The 21,488-nt window shown below is 42.4% G+C and overlaps 2 protein-coding genes and 1 non-coding gene across 6 annotated transcripts; 2 read left to right on the forward strand and 1 right to left on the reverse strand.

Annotated features, from left to right (window-relative positions):
- Positions 1-616: 616 nt before the first annotated feature.
- LOC102705544 (FAD binding protein) lies at positions 617-5,784 on the forward strand. 3 transcript variants are annotated; one of them, XM_015839377.2, is made up of 9 exons: positions 617-1,026; positions 1,195-1,818; positions 2,124-2,214; positions 2,645-2,712; positions 3,366-3,506; positions 4,451-4,492; positions 4,877-5,010; positions 5,181-5,279; positions 5,365-5,784. In XM_015839377.2, the coding sequence occupies exons 2-9, from the start codon at positions 1,650-1,652 to the stop codon at positions 5,491-5,493; spliced, it is 873 nt and encodes a 290-aa protein (XP_015694863.1). In that variant the 5' UTR covers positions 617-1,026; positions 1,195-1,649; the 3' UTR covers positions 5,494-5,784. The 3 variants fall into 3 exon arrangements, with proteins under 3 accessions (XP_015694863.1, XP_015694864.1, XP_006657608.1); XM_015839378.2 differs by having other exon boundaries at positions 1,467-1,818; XM_006657545.3 differs by lacking the exon at positions 1,195-1,818.
- Positions 5,785-6,362: 578 nt separating this feature from the next.
- Positions 6,363-6,444, reverse strand: TRNAS-AGA. The gene has a single exon. It is a non-coding gene; the product is annotated as a tRNA-Ser (tRNA).
- Positions 6,445-8,290: 1,846 nt separating this feature from the next.
- LOC102700163 lies at positions 8,291-10,047 on the forward strand. 2 transcript variants are annotated; one of them, XM_006658395.2, is made up of 4 exons: positions 8,291-8,414; positions 8,497-8,550; positions 8,671-8,722; positions 9,289-10,047. In XM_006658395.2, the coding sequence occupies exons 1-4, from the start codon at positions 8,329-8,331 to the stop codon at positions 9,493-9,495; spliced, it is 399 nt and encodes a 132-aa protein (XP_006658458.1). In that variant the 5' UTR covers positions 8,291-8,328; the 3' UTR covers positions 9,496-10,047. The 2 variants fall into 2 exon arrangements, with proteins under 2 accessions (XP_006658458.1, XP_015695043.1); XM_015839557.1 differs by lacking the exon at positions 8,497-8,550.
- Positions 10,048-21,488: the final 11,441 nt, after the last annotated feature.

A 21,488-nucleotide genomic window follows, 5' to 3' on the forward strand; every position in this document is an offset into this window, starting at 1 on the left:
GGTTCTGATTCCTAACTTGCCTTTTCTTTTACTTTGTTCTATCTCTATCTAAGTATTTCTAGGTTGTTTAATGAAGATTAAGGCTGAGAAGAAAATACTATAATGTCCTTTAATAAATGAGAAATGAATGATGGTGAAATAGTAGACGGAGATAAAATGGGAAAGATTTTGAATGAAAAATAATTGATGAACAAGTAGTAAGAACGGTAAATAGTGTAAAAAATTCCTCATGATTCAAATCCTAGAAATACTTTTAATTTGTGATAGAGGAAGTAATATGCCTAATGGAGATGAAAATAGTGAGAAACACTGTAAAATTATTATTAGTTTTGTCTACTATCAAATTGACTGCTCGGGAAAAACGAGTCGGGTATTTTCCGTCCGTCCACCTACCCAAATTAATTCAGATACCTAGAAATTTACACCGATTCGGATCTGGAGCTAAATTCAGATTTGTAGAAGGTATGAGATCGGGTTAGAGAGGATACGGATTATCCGGTATATAAGACAGATATTACCGGATTGCTACCGGTTGAGTATGTGGCCTGTTGCTGAAAGTTGAAACAAGGCCCACGCCCAAAAGTCACCAGTTCACCACACAGCCCATCCATACCAACCCTAGCATACACGGGCACACAACACAAGCACAGCAGCATAGGCTTACAGCACGCACGGCCGCACACCGCACAGCCCCGCCGCCGGCCGGCGTCCGCCACCGCCTGGTCTCCAGCCCGCCGCCCATCCATCCTCCGTCCCCCGGCATCCGCCGCTGCCGCCCGGCCGTCCTCCGTCGTCCGGCCCCCGCTCACCGCCGCCGAGGCGCTGACCAGCAACCTCCCTCCTCCGAGTGCCCGCCGCCGCTCTGCGGTCCTACGTCGCCCGGTGTCCGTCGCCGCCCGACGTCCGCCGCAGCCCGGCCATCCTCCGTCGTCCGGCCTCCGCCGACCGTCGCCGAGGCGCCGACCAGCATCCTCCGACCGGCCAGCCTCCGTCGCCCGGCCTCCTGTGACCCTGTCCCTCGCAGAGGTATGGCATAGCAAAAAAATTAAAAAATTAAAAAAATAAATTTCTAGCTAGACTGTTACTGACTAGATATAGCTACGGTTGATCTACTAGCAAATAGCAATCAGTGTTTGCATCTATATTTGTTTCCATTTGATTTCCTTAAGTTTATCTTGTGATGTTTGGTTGCAGGATAAATGTACTACTATTTCGGTACCGTTAGACATTAATATGCTGCTGGCCCCTAATACAGTTGCATTTTGGGTATATGCAAATGTTCATTAGCTATTGTCTATGTGGTATATATGGTTGTTGCTTTGACTTGATATCCGCATAAATATTTTGAGTGTTTGTACCCATCTTGGTATGTATTTGTATCATATTTGTACCCGGTATTACCCGTGATTGTATCCATATTCGAATATCCGTGTTAGATCCAAATCTGATTGCAAGATGTGGGTTAGGATATGGGAAGGGCGAAATCTGACCGAACCCGACCCGTTTTCACCAATAGTATCGATGCATCATAAAGGGAAAACAATGAAAATTCACAAGGGAATATGCACTGAAAAATACAAAAGCCCAAAAGAACTTGCTCTGCTGCCAACAAAAAGGGGCCAGGAAAACCATCCTAATGAGGACAAATCATGACTGGCCCATTAACGCCTGCGTGGGCCGTAAGCCGGCCAACTCGGCTCACCATGGCCGGCGTTGCTCTCTCCCCTGGCGTTGTTCCGTCTCCTCTTCCTCGCGTGGCTTCGCCGCCTGCGCCGATCTTCCGTCGTCCGTCCTGCTGTTCCCGCTGCATCCTCACCGGTGAGCATCCATCCGTTACGCAGCCACATACTCTCTCTCTCTCTCTCTCATCTCTCTATCCACCCACACTATTGTTTTTCCTTCTGTAACTTGCATCATGAACCTTAGATAGGTTCTCCTCCAGATCTGGAAGTGTCTCTAACCTTGATACTAATAACAGTATGTTTGTTCCCAAAATGTTTTGGGGTTCAACTGAACCCCTATATCCTAGATTACATCCGCCAATGTTGTATTGTGCTGATTTGTTTTAGTTGATAGTGGAGTGCTGTTGGAGTTTGATTTTTCGTATTCTTAAAATTTTTTAGGGGCTCTCGTCATGGCCAATGAAGCAGCAATGACATCACCTGAGTCATCTGAGGACAAAGCTCATCGCATATTCTTGGATTTCATGACCAAGTAATAAGTTTGATTTGGCTGCGGTCCTGATATACTTTATTTTTTGAGTAGCTCAGATGTATTATGCCTTAGAAATAGATCACTAGAATTTAGAACAGCCGTATTTGTGATGTATTATTTCAAAATCAGTGCACATGAATTTAGTTAATGTATTCTGACCTCTTTCATGTGACTGCTTGAACAGATTTAACTCTGTGCAAGCATTCGGTATTCATTTTTCTAAATTCTTTCGATAATATTTCTCTGTGAATATTTTGAAATTTCTTGTAGGTATTTATGCATACCTAATTTTATAGGAGCCTAGGAGATATTGTTATGTGTGGTTATGTTCCTTAATTTTCTTATACTCACAGTCACATTCATTAACTGTTTCTTTCTTTTGTCTATGAAACTTGTGGAAAGACATCCTCTGATTTGTTATTCCTTTTAGGGTTGCACAGTATGATGATCTAACTGATGCAGGAAAAAGGATTCTTCTGAAGTTTCATCAAGAGCTCGGTACGTTCATTTCTCTTTCCACCTGATCTTCCATAGTATGTTTCATTTCTAATTTCTAAATCTTCTAAAATTTTATTACATAATTACTGATCCCAGGGATTCCCCATGTTGCTGATCACTACTGAATTACTGATAGTGTTGTGCTAGGTTGGAATATGTTCAAAATTCAGTCATAGAATTGACCAGGGATTTTTCAGCTTTTATATGAAAATGAGAAGACGTATAATTCCGAACACTTGGTCTTACTAAGACTATCTTAGAAAGGTCAAGTTTTAATACGCTTTCTTGGCTGGCAAATTTGTAGTAAACAATATTCATTTTGCTACATTCTTTTGTTTCAACACTTGTTGTGTAATCTTGTACTTTGTATTTTTATTCACCTCTACCTTAGAACAGCTGTGCTTCTATTTGTTGGATAACAGAGGTTGAATACTAAATTAAATTTCTGTTGCAAGCTTGTATGCTTCCACTTATTTGTTTACTCTCATTATTACGTGGATTTCATGTGGGATCTCTCTGTAGAGAGCATAAATTCTTATTTCTGGTCTGCAAACACTGTTCTTAACCTTTCTGAAGAATGCTGATAAATATTGCACTGGCTCACTATTAAGTTTCATACTTACAGTCAACTTGAATGCACTCACTTATTTCAGAACATTTTCGAAGACCAAAACTCGTCACAGAGTCAGGTGCCATAAGTGAGATAGTTAAATCTAACTACAGTGACAGAATGAGGTCTTATCTTGAAGCTGGCTGCACCCACCATGATGAAAGCATCCAGAACCTGAACGAGTGTAAGTCATGTAGATCATTTATCTGTGCCCAGTCATCAAATTTCAAATTGCACCTAGTGATGTTCAGCTATATTGGAAAACTGCATTATCTGTAACTAATTATTAAAAGCCTTTTGAAACATTGCTTTCCATTCATACAATTTCTTCTCTCCTAATATAGTGCTAGTCAGATAAACCATTGCCACCACTGCCTTATAAAGTGCCCTGTAATGATGCAACTCCTACATATTTTATTTTCAGATCTGGGTAATATAACTCGCCAAGTTATATTGTCAGCATGAGTAGTCCAAAATTTAATTCACACTTTTTTACTTTGTTCCCTTTTATTTTACACTTTTACTTATTACTCCTTGCTATCCCTGTCTTATGAAGTATTCAGGTATTTCTTACTATATAGTCATGGGGCTGTGACTTAGGTCGAAATAGTTCAAATTTCAAACCAGCCATTTCCATGTGTATCATGCCTTTTTTGGCAATTGCAATGAATCACTGGTATGAACATCTTGAGTGATGTTATACTAGTATACTACAATTCTTGTTAGTTGAAATTTGTAACCGTGGAATCCACCTCTTCTTTATTTGTTTAGAGATAATATGAAACATCAAAACACAAAATTTCCTTGTTTTATTTGAATTTTTCTTATTTTTACCAGCTTGAAATATTGAATGTTTGGTGCTATGATAATTCCTTCTTGTTACTAATTAGCCTAATAAAACTAGAGTAGAAAGATAATGCACTGATAGCTAGGTCATTAGTTATCCTTTGTTGTAACAATAATGCTAATATACAGCAGTTTCTGCGGAAGTGTGGGGAATTTTGGGATCTATTTTTTTGCTTCAACAGTTGACCATCTTTCATCAATTACATATTTTGTTTTTATTTGGTCATAACTCGATGTTCTTTTTCAACCATGTCTATTTGACAGCACAATTTTTTGTTGCAGTACATTCTTGTCAGGAGCAACTTAATGGCCACATAAATAAAGGTAGTTTCATCTTTCTCAGTTGCACCATAATAATATTTTACTTTGTTATTCTATATTTTCAGAAAAAAAGTTTTCCACTTGTGCTGATTTGTTATATTTGCAGTAGAGCTATTGACAAGGAGAAATTAAGTATTTAACTATCTGGTACAGCATATATTATTTGCATTTTGTTTCTAGTGTGCAGCCTTTCCTTGTTTTTCCATCTATTTTTATTCGCACGAGCATTATGGAACATGCACATGAGCAAAGCTTACATCTCGCTGCCATGCCATTTCGACTTGTCACCTGCATGTGTTGAAATATTGGTTCTAGATGCTTATGTTAGTGATACTAATAATCTGTCACTTCTCTATGAATTCATATTGTGTTTTTGTTTTTTCTCAGCCAAATTATTGCTTGAGGAACTTCAGTTTCTGGAGGAAGATGTTTACAGTACTGCACTGACAGCCTGTCTGAGTTCTTTAAGACATACAGATGATTGCTCTGATGATGATAATGTCACAAATGAATATTCTGAGGTGCGCATTCTCATTTTAGTGTTGTTAGGCCCTGCATTCGTTCTGGTTTTCAATTGTGCAAAAATGACAAGAATTAAAAAGAGCTCACTGAAAGAAGCTGAGAGCTGTATGACAGGATGGTTAGCTCTTCTGTTTTTTGATAGATATGACATGATATTTTGTGTAAGCAGGATGAACAACAACCTGGAGATTTGCTGGACAGCGCAGTGTCTTGTGCAAGTGTGATGGTCCTGGTTCATAATATGTTAAAAATGGATTACATGATGCAGGTTAGCAACACAAGCATCTGCATGTAACTGAATTTCATTTGATTGCTTACCTTTTCTTCTTACAAAAGTTAATACCACTTTTCAGGAGAAGATAGTTCACGCATTATGCATTAAAACATCCTCATCAGAGCTAGAGGTCTACTGCCAAATGTGGGATTTGCGGCCATACATCGATGATAATGTTATGCGGCTTGCCTGGCAGTTTGTTCCTTAGAAGCTCCAGAAACGCTGGAGAAGATGAACAGAAGCAGCACGCCATGTTGATCGGCTGGCGACTTTCCTGCGAGCAGCAGTTATGTTGCTGCTGCATGAGCAGCAGTTGATTGTCAACATTGAGTAGTGGACCAGTTGAGTGATGATGATCAAAGAATGTGCATTTATTGTAGATATGCTTATTGGTTTATACTACTATACCAATTAAATTTTTGGTATGAAGAGGACTTTTAAGAGGCCAAGCTGTAACAAGTTATGGATCTGTCAATGTCAGCAAATGTTGTTTTGTCCATACTTTGTTGCACATCTCTGCAAGCCAAAAACAAGTTAGGGAATATACCATAAATCATTTGAGTAAAAAATATACGAAAGCCAAATAAAAAACAAAGTGCAAATATAAATAGGTGAAATGAAAATTAGTGAAAATTAGTGTAATAACTCTTATAAGTTTTTTATTTGCAGGGAATCTTTGCTCATAAGTTGAGCAAAAATATAAACAAATTGCTAGTTTGAATAGGTGACAAGGTGTAATGGAAATTAGTAAATTCTTGATAGATCTCTGCATATAGTGAGTACAAATTTCAAGAATTCCTTAAATAGTAGCTCTAAAAATATGTGTATAATCAGATTAAAAAATTTATGAAAACCCAAAATATTACTGGTGAATTTTGCGTATAATTTCAGTAAGAAAATCGAAGAAAACCCAAAATAATATTAGTGAATTAAAAAAATGGAAAACCCAGAAGAATAGCAGAGCAGTGAAGTTCAATAAAGAAGACAATAGTAACAGTGAATTACACGAAAGAATTAAAAAAAACCCCTAAAAGAAGACAACAATAGCAGTGAATTTCAAGAAAGAAAAAGAAAAAACGTGGTCGGCAGGATTCGAACCTGCGCGGGCAGAGCCCACATGATTTCTAGTCATGCCCGATAACCACTCCGGCACGACCACTTTCTGCTATTTTTAGTTTCTAATTTTCTTATAGATATAATATTACGTTAACGTAGTTGGGAATGCTTCCACCGGAAACTATTACAAATTTACGATGTAACCGATTACAAGATTTGTCTGGATAGTTGCTTTAATGGATACTGATTCATTCCCGTTGTTTGGCTAGGCAGCCATGTAACAGACTAACAGGTACAAGCAAAACTAATTACAATGCAGTGAACAAGCACAACACTGTCACATATATTTGGATGCAAATTCTGACCGTAAGAATTCAAAACAAGAGATAATATTTTGTAAAATATAATCAATGACACACCTTCAAAATCAATCAAAGGATTGGATGAAAAATTGATATGAGTGAAACTGCCCAGATTTATTAACAAATAAACTATTAGATCTAGTCTCCATGGAGTTCTTCCCGTCAAGATCTAATCGCAGTGGTGGAGCGCACAAGACAGGAAGCAACGGAGCGTGCGGGGGAAAGGGCGACGCTGGCGATGGGCGTGGGGCGAGGAGATGACGCTAGCGATGGGTGCGGAGGGAGGGGCAGTGCCGGCGCCGGGGATGGGCGTGGGGCGAGGGACAACGCCGGCGACGGCCGCGGAGTGAGGGGGCAGTGTCGGCACCGGGGAAGGGATAGAGGGGCGACGCCGGCGCGAGGCGCGAGGCGTGGGGGCGGCGCTGACGACGTGTGCGTTCAACGGCGTCCCATGAAATATGAGGTCCAGTTCAGAGCACTAAATAGAGGCCTAATATTGAGTACCAAAACAAAAAACTAATGACGCTTATGCAATGGTTATACTGAAAAAACACTTATATCGCTTCAAGAAATTTAGAATTTAGACTGGACCTTTATTTTCTTGTAGAATAAAATCTTGAAAAACTAAACTGCTGATATATACTTGTTATACAAGACAACTTAGACTGATTTCTAATTACAAAACCCAAAACTATTACATATAATTAGTATATTTTGTAAATCTTGGGGCCCATGATTTTTAGGGGCCCTGTACGGTCGCCCACCTCGCACGGCCCCCTGGATGCCCTTGGTGCGCTGCGACTGCGAGGGAGAAGACGACGACGCGCGCGCTGTGAGGGAGAAGATGACGTGGGCAGAGCCGCTCTCCTCTGTATCAGTATCGCATTTCAGCTCACCTAGAAGCGTAATCATGTTTGTATTGGGCTGGAATTCGTTTGCGGGCTATCCGATTATGGCCCATCTAAAACAAACGAGTGTAGCGTGATCCATTTTATGCTTGGAACTGATATAGGCCAAAACGACATAACCAAACAACTACTTAGAGTATATATTATTAGTTAATTATTAATTATAAAGAATTAAAAAATAGATTAATATGATTTTTTAAAATAAATTTTCTATAATTTTTTTAAAAAACACCCTACTTACCGGTACAGGAGAAGTGCGCATAAAAAAATATAGGTAATTTGTCTTAGGCCCTATTTAGTTCCCAAAAATTTTCATCCAAAAACATCACATCGAATCTTTGGATACTTAAATAGAGCATTAAACATAGATGAAACGAAAAACTAATTGCACAGTTATGTGAGAAATCGTGAGACGAATCTTTTAAGCCTAATTAGTCTATAATTAATCATAAGTGCTATAGTAACCAATATGTGCTAATGACAATTTAATTAAGTTTAAAAGATTCGTCTCACGGTTTCCAGCCATGCCGTGACATTTTTTTTATTTGTGTCCGAAAACCCCTTTCGACATCCTATCAAATATCTGATCTGATACCTAAAAATTTTTCGTTTTCCCAACTAAAACACCTCCTTAATGAACGCGTCCCGGGTACGTTTGTTAAAAAATAGGTAATTTGGCTTAATGAGCGCCGTAGGAGCTGCCACAAACGCACGCCTATGGTGACCTCCGACTCCGGTCCATCCCTCCGCCGCCACAGCCGCCGCCGCCGCCGCCTCGTCTTCGACCGCCGCTACGGATGGATGTACGCACGCACGCCCATCCTCCTACTTCCTTCCCCTCCCTCTCTCGTGCTCTGCTCACCCGCTGATATCTCGGTGACGCAGCTTCGACGAGTGGACGGACCCCGCCGACGCCGCCCTCGCCGGAGGCAGGGGGATGTATGTACTCTAGATGCACCGTCCGGCCGGAGTCCTCCTTGTCCCTGTCCGAAATCTTGCCACTTTCGTTCCCCCCACGCCCCGCGTGCTCATTCATGCCCCTCCTCGCGTTTCTTTCAGGTTCTGCGTGCTTCCCATGGCGCGGTCGCTGCTGGACTTCGCCGTGTCCTCGGTATACCCTCTAATCTTTGGCCCAAATCTGAGAACCCCTTCAAATTGGCATATTTCTGTTAGTCTTATGCTTGGAATGCCCTGAGTTAATCTTCTGATTGTGTGCTACACAGATGGCTTTGCCATTAGTTTCTTGCTCATCTTTTCCATGTACTCCCTCCAGTTAAAAGTATTTGTCGTTTAGGATAAGATTTGGTTAAACTTATAAAATTCCAACGAACAATTTAATGTTAAACTAAATTTAGAAAACCTAATATGTTTATGATACTATAGTAATACTTTTTGAACAAAGCAATTTGTTTGTTTAGAAATTTGACCAAATTCTTGTCCTAAACGATAAATGTTTTTGAATGGAGAGAGTAATTTGTCGTTGGTTGTTTATAGTCATCAGGATTGTGTCGTGGGGATTTTGTATTATATTGTTTATCTGTACAAAACTGTTGAACAATTAGCTAGATTTAAGTTAACAACATCAGCAGATAAGGTTATTTCTTCAATTGATTCCAGCTATCCATGTTGAAGTCTATTCAACCAATATCTGATGGCCGCTCTTGTTTTCTTTTTCAGGTTACCTGTGCGGCAGACTCGGTTAGCCGAACTCTTAAGCGCTCTGAAATTTCATCTCCTATAGCATATCTTCCTGCCCTATCATTGGAGAGGAGGCAGCAAACATGGTTTCGTGAACTTGAGCATGTTGGAGTCATAGCTGATACGAAGTTAGTACCATGCAGAACTCAGTGCAGCTTGGAGTGTATGAGCACGGATGGTCATTGATTGACAAGGCATGGAATCATCAATTAATTGAATACCTAGGTTCTGTGTATGATACATTACTTCCTATTTGTTTATGTCAAATTCTTGAAATTTTATCAAGGAGCCCATTGTCTGTCTCTTTTGTCTCATTTTTTAAGAAAGCATGAAGCTCTTTAGCAATTAGGTAAAGTTTTGCTAAAATCATGCCATGAGTTTGTTGATGGTCGGCCAGGTGAGAGGTCAGATTTCACCATCATACTTTGCTGAAATTAGAGAGTTCATAATTAGTTTTTCAAATTTTATTTTCTAATTCAAAATAAGGGACGCAGATAACACCAAACATTGCTGCCCAAAGTTTGGCTGCAATGCTATAGGAAGTTCAAAATAATATTCAGTTTACCCTCTGTTCCTGTCTTGTATTCCAGGTGAGTTGTGTTACTATAGGTGACGAGCGTCTATAACTGCGCCATCTGGTTCTTCTGATTAGTAAGCAGTGGAACTACTTGAACATGGAGTGTAACTGTGTAAGCAGTTTGAAACAAATGATAGCATAATTAAATGTTGGGGTATCTGGAGCATTGCAAAGTTGCAATAGGTGGCTCAATACTAATTCAGTGATATGAATATATATATATATATATATATATATATATATATATATATATATATATATACACACTATGCACACAAAGTTTATATGATTTATTGTATTTAAAAGAAAAACAAAGAATGTTGTAAGACATTAACCTAATTGGATCAACTGAGACAGTCATTAAATATTTTTTTAGCATTACCAAATAATTCCATTTGGTTGACTTAGCTAGAGTGTACAAGATTTTGATGGCTTTTCAGTTTTACTAGCCTATAATCTCACGCATTTTCGCAACTCTAACCTTCCTACTCTATAAAATGAAGGATATGGTGTGTAGGAGCACCAGTCCATCCTTCCTATGTACGTATATATAAGTTACTGCCTTAAGTTGTCTTTCTTTCTGCACGAACTTGTCGTCTTTCTATTATTTTTCATTGGTGGGTGTTTAGATAGGGCTAAACTTTTTAGCCTCATGTCACATCGGATGTTTGGACATTTATTATAAATATTAAACATAAACTAATTACAGAAATGAGAGCTAACTTGCGTGACAAATTTTTTGAGCCTAATTAACCCATAATTAGAGCATGTTTACTGTAGCATCACATAGGCTAATTAATCATGAATTAATTAGGCTTAATAGATTTGTCTCGCGAATTAGTCCAAGATTATTAATAAGTTTTATTAATAGTCTATGTTTACTATTTATAACAAATATAATATTGATGGGTTGTCCCAAACACCCCAAGCGTTAGGTTCTAAAATCATATTCAAAGTTGATGTGACCATGACCCCCTCATCTACCAGTCTACAGCACTGTAATAAATTTACTAGTGAACCAACTACAGCACTTGTAATATGTAGACACCAGAGATGCCTACTCATCGCTGGGATCTGGGAAGCACTATCTCTCTATTAATTGCTTGATTGTTGACGAAAATGGAACTTTTTGGTTTCTAAAAACATCACATTAAATCTTTAAACATCTAAATAGAGCATTAAATATTAATGAAAATAAAAACTAGTTGGCTAGTTAGGGGAAAAATCGTGAGATGGATTTTTTGAGCCTAATCAATCCATGGGTAGCTATAGGTGCTACAATAACACTTATATGCTAATGATGAATTAATTGAGCTCAAAAGATTTATCTCGTGGTTTCTAGCCGAGCTATAAAATTTGCTTTTGCATTCGTTTCCAAAAAATCCTTCCAACATCTGGTTAAACGTCAGACGTGACGTCTCTTCTAAAATTTTTTGGAAACTAAATAGGATAATGAATTACCTGCTGAGGAGGAATTACTGGTAGTCCAAGGATGTTTAATAGACATGATATGAGAAAGGCCCTTCAGGATCCAACATGATCTTGCTGCTAACTAGAAGTTGTGGGACTGATAGTCCAAGGATGCATATATTAGTAGTTTCTTCAACATTAGACGTGGGAGGGATCAAGACTTCTATTATGTTGTTACTAATTGTGGTTTAATTCTATGGTACAGGGATGCAGTTGTAATAATGGGTTAAGGAAAAGAACATAATACCTGCAATTATGGCTCCTGTCTCCACTTGCCAGTGGTCGCCGTTTAATTATTTGGGTTTTTCATGAAAAAAACCAAACGACATATTTACAAGGAAAATATAATTTTTGAATAAAACTTTTATATATGTATTACTAACAATCTAGAAGTCAATGTCAGAAAATAAACTTCGATAAAAAAACCAATATAATTAATTCAAAATTTAAGGTTAAAAATTCAAATTTTAACATATAAACATAAACAAAAGCAAAAATATGAGAGTAGACATCACCACAAGTCGAAGTGCTAGACACACGTAGGCCAACAACTAGGAAGGAGACACCAAGTGGAGGTGCTAGGCCAATACTATACCAAACTGGGCCACCGTAAAAGCAAGATATGCAATTACTAAACTGTCCTTCTTAATGTTATTTTCTATTGCTAATATACCCTCCAAGAATGAATGGTGAATACTAACTCACTTCAGAGGTACCTAACATGTCCCAAGCCCTATAAAACACCTAATATTATGTTTATTTGTTTAGATTTATTAGTATTCATATGAATTTAAATTTAGATATGGCTAAAGAGTCTTACAATATGAAACTAAAGGAGTAAATCGCATAAGACATTATATTTGTGCACCATAGATTTCAGATGCATCGATTACAAGCCAAACCGAACTATGGATGCTTCACGTTAGATTTTGAGATTAAATAACTTGGAGTACTAACAGAGGAGAGCCATTTAAACTCATATAGGGATGAAAACGGTTCGGAATCTTTCTGGATTCCGGACCAGTTTTTGGAAACAGAAATCGTCAGTCAAAATTTTTTTGGAATTTATCGGAAATGGAAACGGATTTGGAATTTTTTCTCGGAAACGGAAACAGATACGGTAAGGGCACTATCCGTCGGAAATCGAAATCGGTCGGAATCTTTCCGGAATTTTTCTCGAAAACTTTTCGGAATTTTTCGGTAGGCCTATATGACATAAATTCACAAACCCTCTACGTAGTTGTGCATATTGAATTCTCGATGACTCTAGGATAAAGAACACACAAGAACATACTTAATACAAACAGATGAAACACATGATTTTAGACTGAGTGGTAGTGGTCGCTATACTCAGTTCCAATGACTTCCATAAGTCACTCAAAGCTATGATGGGTTGATGTCTCGTTATGGGAAGCCTCAACTTTGACTTATAGATGAGGCCCAATTGCTTGACCCATCACAGGTAAATCATGCAGCTGACCTTTATGGAGTATATATGACTATCAATTGGCATTTCAGTTTAAGAGCAAAGCACTTGGGCTGCACTAGGTGTACTAGTGTGCGGTGTGCACATGCCAGGAGATAACCAGAAACACCGATGGACATACTCTGTTGCAAGTCTTGTGTTACTGGTGCCTCCCGAGCACACATCCAAAGACTGATTTGGAGGCATAGTTTGCATTTTATCAGGTGAGCGGCTCACAGGAGTACACATGTTAGCATTGTTGATTGAACATATGGCCGTGCTAGCCAGTACTTATTACTATGACTCCATTATATACCCAGACCTCTATCTGTGCCTTTACTCAGTACAAATGACGGTACAACATAATCCATAATAGGTGTCACACTACCACGCAACCCTGAAAAAAAGCCAAGGCATCGGATGAAGGATGGATGATTGACAAAAATAATTGACCAGAGGTTAATTACTACCAGGGTGAATGATCAACATGAAATTTTGGGAATTTTGAGATCCAGAATTGCAAACTCTACGTGCACATTCTCCAATACCGTAAAATAACCCCTGAGATATCCGTGACACAAGTGGTGATAACACATACCATGTGCGCATGCGCTTTATATAAAATTAAGTACCATGAATAAATTGGGTCAGTTAGCGAACCAAAAGCTAGCACATAAAGAGCACATGAGTACATGCTCCTATATCTGCATCGATCTATCTTTGGCTTCTGAAACAAAAATATGCAGTGTAAATTGTAGGTATGGAAGGCGTTGAGAACCTGGTCATTTCATACACCATCAAACATCGACTGTGTGGTCATCCAGTTGAGCATTATCAATGGAGCGCCACCAATGTGATTATGTGCCGTTTAACTTGGATTCCTTTGCCAGGGGCCGACAAGGCCCCATTCAAAACTGTACGCCGCTAGTTGTGTTTTGTGTTCTGGTCTGTCCCTGGCACAAGGAGACAATGAGCAGGATCGTTGTTGTATTCTCTTTTTGAACTCGACCACTACAGATAGTTGGCATAAAGATGATTTGAAATTTGTGAAGTTTCTTCATGGCACAGTGCATTTGTATCCCCTTTTGTTGGACAAGGTCATTCCAAACATATCTGAGACAACTTTCGAAGAAAAATTCTGAAGATTTTCATGATGGTACATTGCATCCCCAGTTATGTGAGATGGCGATTTCAAACATATTTGAGATGACATATTCAAATCTAGACTGTCCTTAAGATATATGTTTTAATTTCTGTTAAGCATTCCCTTGCATATTTTATTAAGGTCAGGGTGTATTTTTAAACTTCGGCCTACTGTTTCCAGCTTGTAGGCATGTTCCATACAAAATTAATAAAAAAACAATAGTTGTTCCATACAAAATTAATGAAAAAACAATAGCTATATGCTAATAATTAAGTCTAACCAAGTCTCGAGCTTAGAAGAGCCCGAAAGGCTTAAGTGGAACTAGCGTTGATGATCATTCATCAAATGCTTGATCATCCTTTGATTCCCGCCTCCAATATTACTAAGTAAAGAGTTCTTGAGAAGACGCTGACACTATCCTATTTTGCCACACTGACACCATTAGATAGGATTACTGCAACTGACATGATTTTTAACATACTGAACGTCCTAATGCCTCCCATGCTTATTCTCCTACTATCTCAGATATACAAATTCTGAGAATATATATTTGGATTCTTTTCTAGAGCCAAATTAACTCTATCAGGATTTTCATTGGTTTTAATAGATCTTATGATGGCGTCTAGCTCACACCAAGTAGCCATCTCTGCTAGACCAAAAGCTCCCATGAAGGTTTGAAACTCAATGCCATTGTTAATCGTCTCAGTTACGAAGCAATCTTGTTTGTGATAGATATTGTACGGGCACAAGAAAGAAATTTTGAGTGGGCAATGTCCTATCCATGTCTCCCTAGAAGTAAACAATCTCTCTCTTCCCCACTATTCATTCACCCCCAATTCTAAACCACTCTTTAATACTTAGCAAACTCTTCTACTATTGGAAGCCTCCCGACTATATCAATTGAAACAAACCTCCATTATTCATGTTATAAATTTTACGGTCCTTGAGAAAATACCTAGAAGTTCTACATTTTTTAATACAAAATTTTGTTACTTTTAGGCACCTAGTACCTCGAGGTACTGAAGTTTTAACTAAAAATATGATACCTCCTCGTAAATTCTCAAATTGCTCTATTCATGTACTTCATTAAAAACTATATACCCAAAGTTGTGATGTCTCAATTTCTATTTTAAAAAATCCATTTTGAGAGGAGGGAACTATTGATTTATCTATTTTTAGTGAAACCTAACCCTCCAAAACCTTTAGGAAAAGCAAGACTAAATCATCTAATCATGTGATAGTTCCTTTCATCTCCAATCCCTTCCGAATAGAACCTAGTTATAATAGAGAGTGTTTTGTGATGAATCCCTTTTGGAAGTAAATATAAACCCATGAGTATGTTGGGATGATGGGAAGACAAGATTCAAGTTGAATTAACTCTACATCGATATGAGAGATTACTGGATTGCCAGGTACACAACATTATTAAGGTCGGTCGATAACAGCAGTAATAACACATTATGCAGTCTAACCTAGAATGTTTGTAAGGTAATTACAGGAATTTACGTACATTGTGACATGTCAAATGACTGAAATGGAATATTGGAATCTGTCACGCCCAGAAATTTACACCAAATTTCTGAACAATATCATGTATTAAATCTCGGTCCAGGCATCAGCCCGAGTACACACTATGACAAATCAATACACAGTTCCACGACTTAAAAACAAATAAAAACAATTATCTATCGAAATGCAGCGGAAAAGGAAAACAAACTAAACCATCTAATCTTCAGCTTCAGCTGGCGATGACGGCTCCACACCACAGGCATTCTCGACAGCGGATTGAACCTCACTTCAACCTTGGGAACAACCTTCTGATTGAAACTCTGGCACTTGCTCTGGTGGGGAAAAAATTAAGCAAGGCTGAGTACAAACCACCGTACTCAACAAGTAACACCCAAGAGAGGGAGAATAATGAAATGCAATAGGGTATCAAGGATAGGCTAGGGTTAAATTGCACAAAGCTACAGTAATTTAGCAAAATAGTAAATAGAATAGACTGAAATAAAAGTAAAGTAAACATTTAAAATAATTAACCGCTGTTCAACGTTACACCACGTTGCAACAGGCCTAGACCGCTGTCGAACGTTACACCACGTTGCAACAGGGTCAACCCTCTGTCCAACGTTAAACCACGTTGCGACAGACCCAAACCACTGTCAATGTTACACCACATTGCGCAGGGTCAAACCAGTTCCAAGATTAATCAGGTTATTAATGGTTCAACTAATCCCAGTGAATCTGTCAGTTCGCCTAATAACCGCGGGCACGGCTACTCGAATAGTTCTACTCTGCAGAGGTGTACAACTTTACCCACAAGACATGGCTGCCAAGCATGTTACCATGCCCGAACGTATCACCACGATACCTCAGTACGGAAACCATGATAAGACCTTTCACCTAACCCTCCCTAGACAATCGCACGCACTTCAGGTTTCACCCCCTCCTTTACACCAAGTCGGGCAGTCCCCTCTTGTGCCTTGGTGAATCCGGAAGCAGCAGAGGCTTTCGTTACACCACGATTGCCCGTCCATACTCCATCATGCTCACCCTTGCCTTGGTACGTCGAATAGGGACAAGCTAGATTACAAGTCTCACCGTTGCCCATTCTGGCTTATAGTTAGTACGTGTAAGACTTTCAGGGTTTCCTGAGAACCGGTCCTTAATTGTCATGGGCACGACTCTCAAAATCATGCACCCACAGTCCACCATAAGCAATATTTTAGTTGTATTAATCCTCAAAGGGATATTAATAATGATTACAACCATTAAAGGTCTATTAAAGTGTAACAGTAATTAAATAATAATTGGTGAGCTAGTTGAACTAAGCATGGCTAAGCATTGCCTAACCCTAAGTCTAGTCAAATTAACCCTGGGATAATAATAATAAATGGGGATCAACGGGTATAAAGGTAAATGCCCAATAGATAAATAAAGTAAATACATTTGAATACAATGCATGTTTGAATGTAAAAGCGGGGGATTTTATAAATATAGGTTCAATATGATCAAATAAGGGTGCCACTTGCCTTGCTTAGACCCACGAGGAACTTCGGCGACGACTTCGAGAACGAACGGCGCTGCGACGGGGTCAAAACCTACGACAAACGAGGCAAAACAAGAAAAACAGACTATAAATCTACTGAAACAGAAAAAGAAACTATTTTTAATGGATTCTTGGCATTTTTCTGGATTTAATGAAACTTGAATGGACCTAAACGGAGACTAGACGAATTACTTATGAATTTTAGACGAATTACTTATGAATTTTAGAAGTTTATCTGTGTTTTTAAACTAAACAGAAAACCTTAATGAATTATTGTGCAATTAATTGGAGGCATGACGTCAGCACAGGAGTGAGAGGAGGCTGACGTCTGGGGCCCATTTGTCAGTGGGAGAGAGGAGAGATTGAGGGGATGACACGTGGGCCGAGCTGTCGGTGGGGGCTTGCTGACAAGCGGACCCCACCGGTCAGTGAGTCAAAGCAGAGGAGAGGGAGGGGACTGCTTGGACGAGCCGAGCGGCGCGCGGGCTCGAGCGGCGGGGAGGCGGTGATGCTGTGGTGGTGGACGGCGGTGAAGGCCGACGACGGGGACAGGGACCGACGACGAGCGACGCGCGGCCGAAGGCCAGCGGCGCAAGACCGCGCATGGCCGAGCGGGTGTACAGCACGACGGCTAGCGAGCGAGCAGGGCGGAGGGCGGCGTCCGGGGACGACGCGGAGAGCGGCGACCGGCGGGTGACACAGACCGGCGAGGGGCAGCACGGAGAGCGGCGTCCAGCGGATGGCAATGCGAGAACCGGCGGCGGCGCCGAAGGAGGACGGTGGCAGCTCGGGGAGAGCGACGGCAGTGACGCGACGAGTGCGGCGGCGCTCCGACGGTGGTGGGGTCGCGTCGGCGACAGCAAGGCGAGGGTGGCGGCTGGCGGACGGGCGACGGAGACGGCCGAAGTGCGCAAGAATGCGGGAGCGGCATCGGCTCTGGCGGCCACGGGCGGAGAGGAAAAGAGAGGGATAGAGAGGACAGCAACGGCTTACCAGCGACGAGGACGGCGGCGGCAAGTCGGCGAGGGCCGAGGACAGGTGGTGACGGCCAGCACGAGGTAGGTCGGCGGCAGCGATGGAGATCGCTCGGCCACGCTAGCGCGGTGGCACGACGAACAACAGCCAGCGACGGCAACGGCCGAGAAGAGAAAAGGAATCCGACGGGGAGAGGAGGGAGGAGCGGTGCGCGACGACAGCTTGGCGTCATGGCGTGTGCGCGGGGAGGCAGAGGACGATGGAGGGAGGGGAAACCGTGGCGATGGCGGCCGGGGACTAGCGGCGGTGTCGGCGCGACGACGGCTTGGCGTCACGTGGTGCGGTGGCAACGACCGAGGGGGCCCGCTGCAGCGATGATGAGGCGAGGGAGACGACACCAGGATGGCACGTCAGCGACGAACAGTGGCGCACGCGCATGGCGGTGGCACATGGGCCGGCGGCGGCTACCGAAGGGGAAAAAAGGAGGGAGAGGGGAAGAGGATGCTCACCGACGATGCGAAGGGCGGCAGCGAGTCGGCGTCGAGCGGGAATGGGTGATGACGCGGCTCCGCGACGGTGACCGGAGGTGAGGCGCGAGCTCGACTGGCGGCGGCGAGGCAAAGGGCGCAGCGACGGCTCGGGGACGTGCGAATAAAGGCGGCGGCGGCTCGAGGAGAGGGGGATTTATAGGTGGCGGCTACCGCGCGTAGGGCAGGGAGGTCGTTAGCGCGGCGGCGCGGATTGTGGCCGGTGGTCGGCGACGGCGTGTCCGACGCGGAGGAGGCGGGGGAGGTTGTTAGCGGCGGCGTGGAATGCGGCCGGCGGTTGCACGCGATAGTTGGCAGCGGCGCGGGCGTGGGAGAGGTGGCGTGGCCGGGACGCGACGGCGCGGCGGCGAGGGCGCGATAGGCTTGGCGAGAGCGGCGGCTTGGCGCAAAGCGGCAGAGCGACGGCGCGGGCGCGCGATCGTCTTCCAGCGGCAAGGGCACGCAGCAGGCGGATGCGGAGGTGAGGATGCGGGCACGGAACGCGCCGAAGGCGGCGGCGACGAAAGGGAGCACGAGGGAAGAGTGAGGTATTGGCGTCGGCCCAGCAGCGACGCAGCATGGCGGCCGAGCGGCGGCCGTGACCGGAGCGGCGGCGCACGATGGCGGCGCAACCGGAGCGACGGCGCAACCGAAGCGACGGCGACACAGGCGCGGTGAGGGAGAGCAGCAGCGCGATGGCGTCGACGCGGTGGCGAAGCGGTTCGGCGCACGTGAGTGGCACCCAGCTCGGTGGCCAAGTCACGGCGCGACAACGGCGACGAGCGCGTGCGGCGGCGAAGCGCGGGTGCGAGGACGTGGCGCGCGACGCGGCGAAGCGCGGGTGCGAGGACGGCCACGGTGACGGCGAGGTGGCAAGTCGCGGCGCGGGCGCGAGCACGGCGAGGCGGCGGGGACACAGCGCGATTGCGCGGATGCGGCGCACGGTGGTGAGCGCAGCGGCGAGGCAGAGCGGAAGCGTGCGCAGGTGGATGGTGGTGCGGGCAGCCGAGGCGAGGCGACGACGCAGTGCGGCGGCTAGAGGAGGAAGACAGGATTGACAGGTGGTCCCCACCTGTCAGTGGCCCGGAGGAGGAGAGGGAGGTGGCCTAGACTTGGTGCGAGTGAGGTGGCGTCTCGGTCGTGGCCTTCGGCCGGCCCAGCGGGAGGGAAGGGAGGAGAGGAGGGAGAGCAGGCCAGAAGGGAGAAGTGGGCCGGCGCTGTTGGGCCGAGAGAAGAGGGAAAATGAGGAGTGGGCCGAGGGAGGTGATGCGGACTTTGAGCGTCGGTTGGGACACGACTCGGAAATTGCAGACAGTACACGCATTCACACGACAGAACCAAATCATGCACAAATTAGAGATTCGTACGACAAATTAGATCTGATACGTGAAACCGTGAACTGTTAGCGACACAACGGCATGAGTTAACGACCCGTTAAATTGAGATTTAACGACTCGCTAAACTAGAATTAGACGACTTTAACGTTAAACCAATCTACGCTTACGAAATTGAATTCCGCACCGTAGATCAATCTCACGCTAGCTAATAGATTGGAAAACCTAAGCAATTACACGGTGGATTAACGATAGATTGATTTGCATGAATAAAACGTATGCAAACCTGAGGTTTGGTGGAGAGATCAGCGACGGATTGCGGTTGTTCCTCGCTGTTAGGTTAGAAAACCTGAACAATTAAACAGTAGATTAATTTAGATTGATTCGCAAGAATAAAATATATGCGAACCTGAAATTTGGTGGAGAGAGACCAGCCGGCGACGTGCTGCGAGATGCAGTAGGGCTGCTAGCGGCTTGCTGCGCAGCTGCTGGACAGGAGGTGGCAGGAGGTGCACGAGAGAGGGAGACGGGGAAAAGAGGCAATGGTGTAGGGGGTATTTATAGGGGGAAGTTAGAGATAGATCTTGTTATCCATTCCCTATTAACAAGGAATAGATAATGTTTCAAAGAGATAAGATTTAGAATCCTAATTAATTGGAATTGATTTTTTTGGTGGAGATAGAGATGAGGCTGCATGGCTTGGAGAGGAGGGGGAGAGGACCGTACAACAGAGAGGGGAAGAGGAGGTGTGACCAGGAGAGAAAAAAAAAGGAAAAGAGAAAAAGAAAAAGGAAAAAGGAAAAAAAAGGGAGAAGGGAAAAAGAAAAGAAAAAGGAAGGAGGGAAAAAAAAGAAATTGCCTCTAATTTTGCTGATTTTTATTAAGTTGATTAGAGCAAATTTTATTGACTGCAATTCAAATATAAATCCTGTTAATCATTTAAAATACTTTTGGGACATTTTAGAACATTCCGAAAAGCTTCCAATTAATTAAATTAATTTATTACACTGGGTTTCTCCTGAACTTTAATTAACAAATTATTTTTAACGCATTATTTAATTAATTCTTGGCTTGGGTAAAACTCAGGGCGTGACAGAACCCCATGATAAGTAAGTGCACTAAATGAAAGGTTGATTGGAAACATTAATTATTGTTCTTACTTCTTAGGTGTTCAAATTCGAGCAACATAGAAAGCTACAACACATATATGGTGGCTCAGCTAAATACACAACATGTTCTTTTGCGTAACAATAGCTGCAATAAAGATATACTAATCGTAGGCTTAGAAGTGACTGGGAATCTAGTTAATTCCAACTTTTTCAACGTTATCTACCTACGACAAAAGACTCGGATCGCAAGTAGGATGAAACTACAGCAAAACCATGAACTAATTTCCTGGAGTATCCAAATATGCACGTGTTTTTAGACTCTGTAAGGTCTTTTCTTAGTTTACCCATATAGTATTTAATTCTTCGTCATTAATACATAACTCATTTGTCTCTCTTATAAAGTTTCTTACTTCTTATATCTAGGCCGGTTGTAAGCTTATAATCCGCTTCTGCTCTCTCTACTCTCATCTCTCCTCTACCTCATTATTTAGTTGTCTTAGAGTCAACTTACTATACTTGCTCCTAGGCC

The sequence above is a fragment of the Oryza brachyantha genome, chromosome 7 (genome assembly GCF_000231095.2).
Source record: "Oryza brachyantha chromosome 7, ObraRS2, whole genome shotgun sequence".
NCBI classification, from domain to species: domain Eukaryota; kingdom Viridiplantae; phylum Streptophyta; class Magnoliopsida; order Poales; family Poaceae; genus Oryza; species Oryza brachyantha.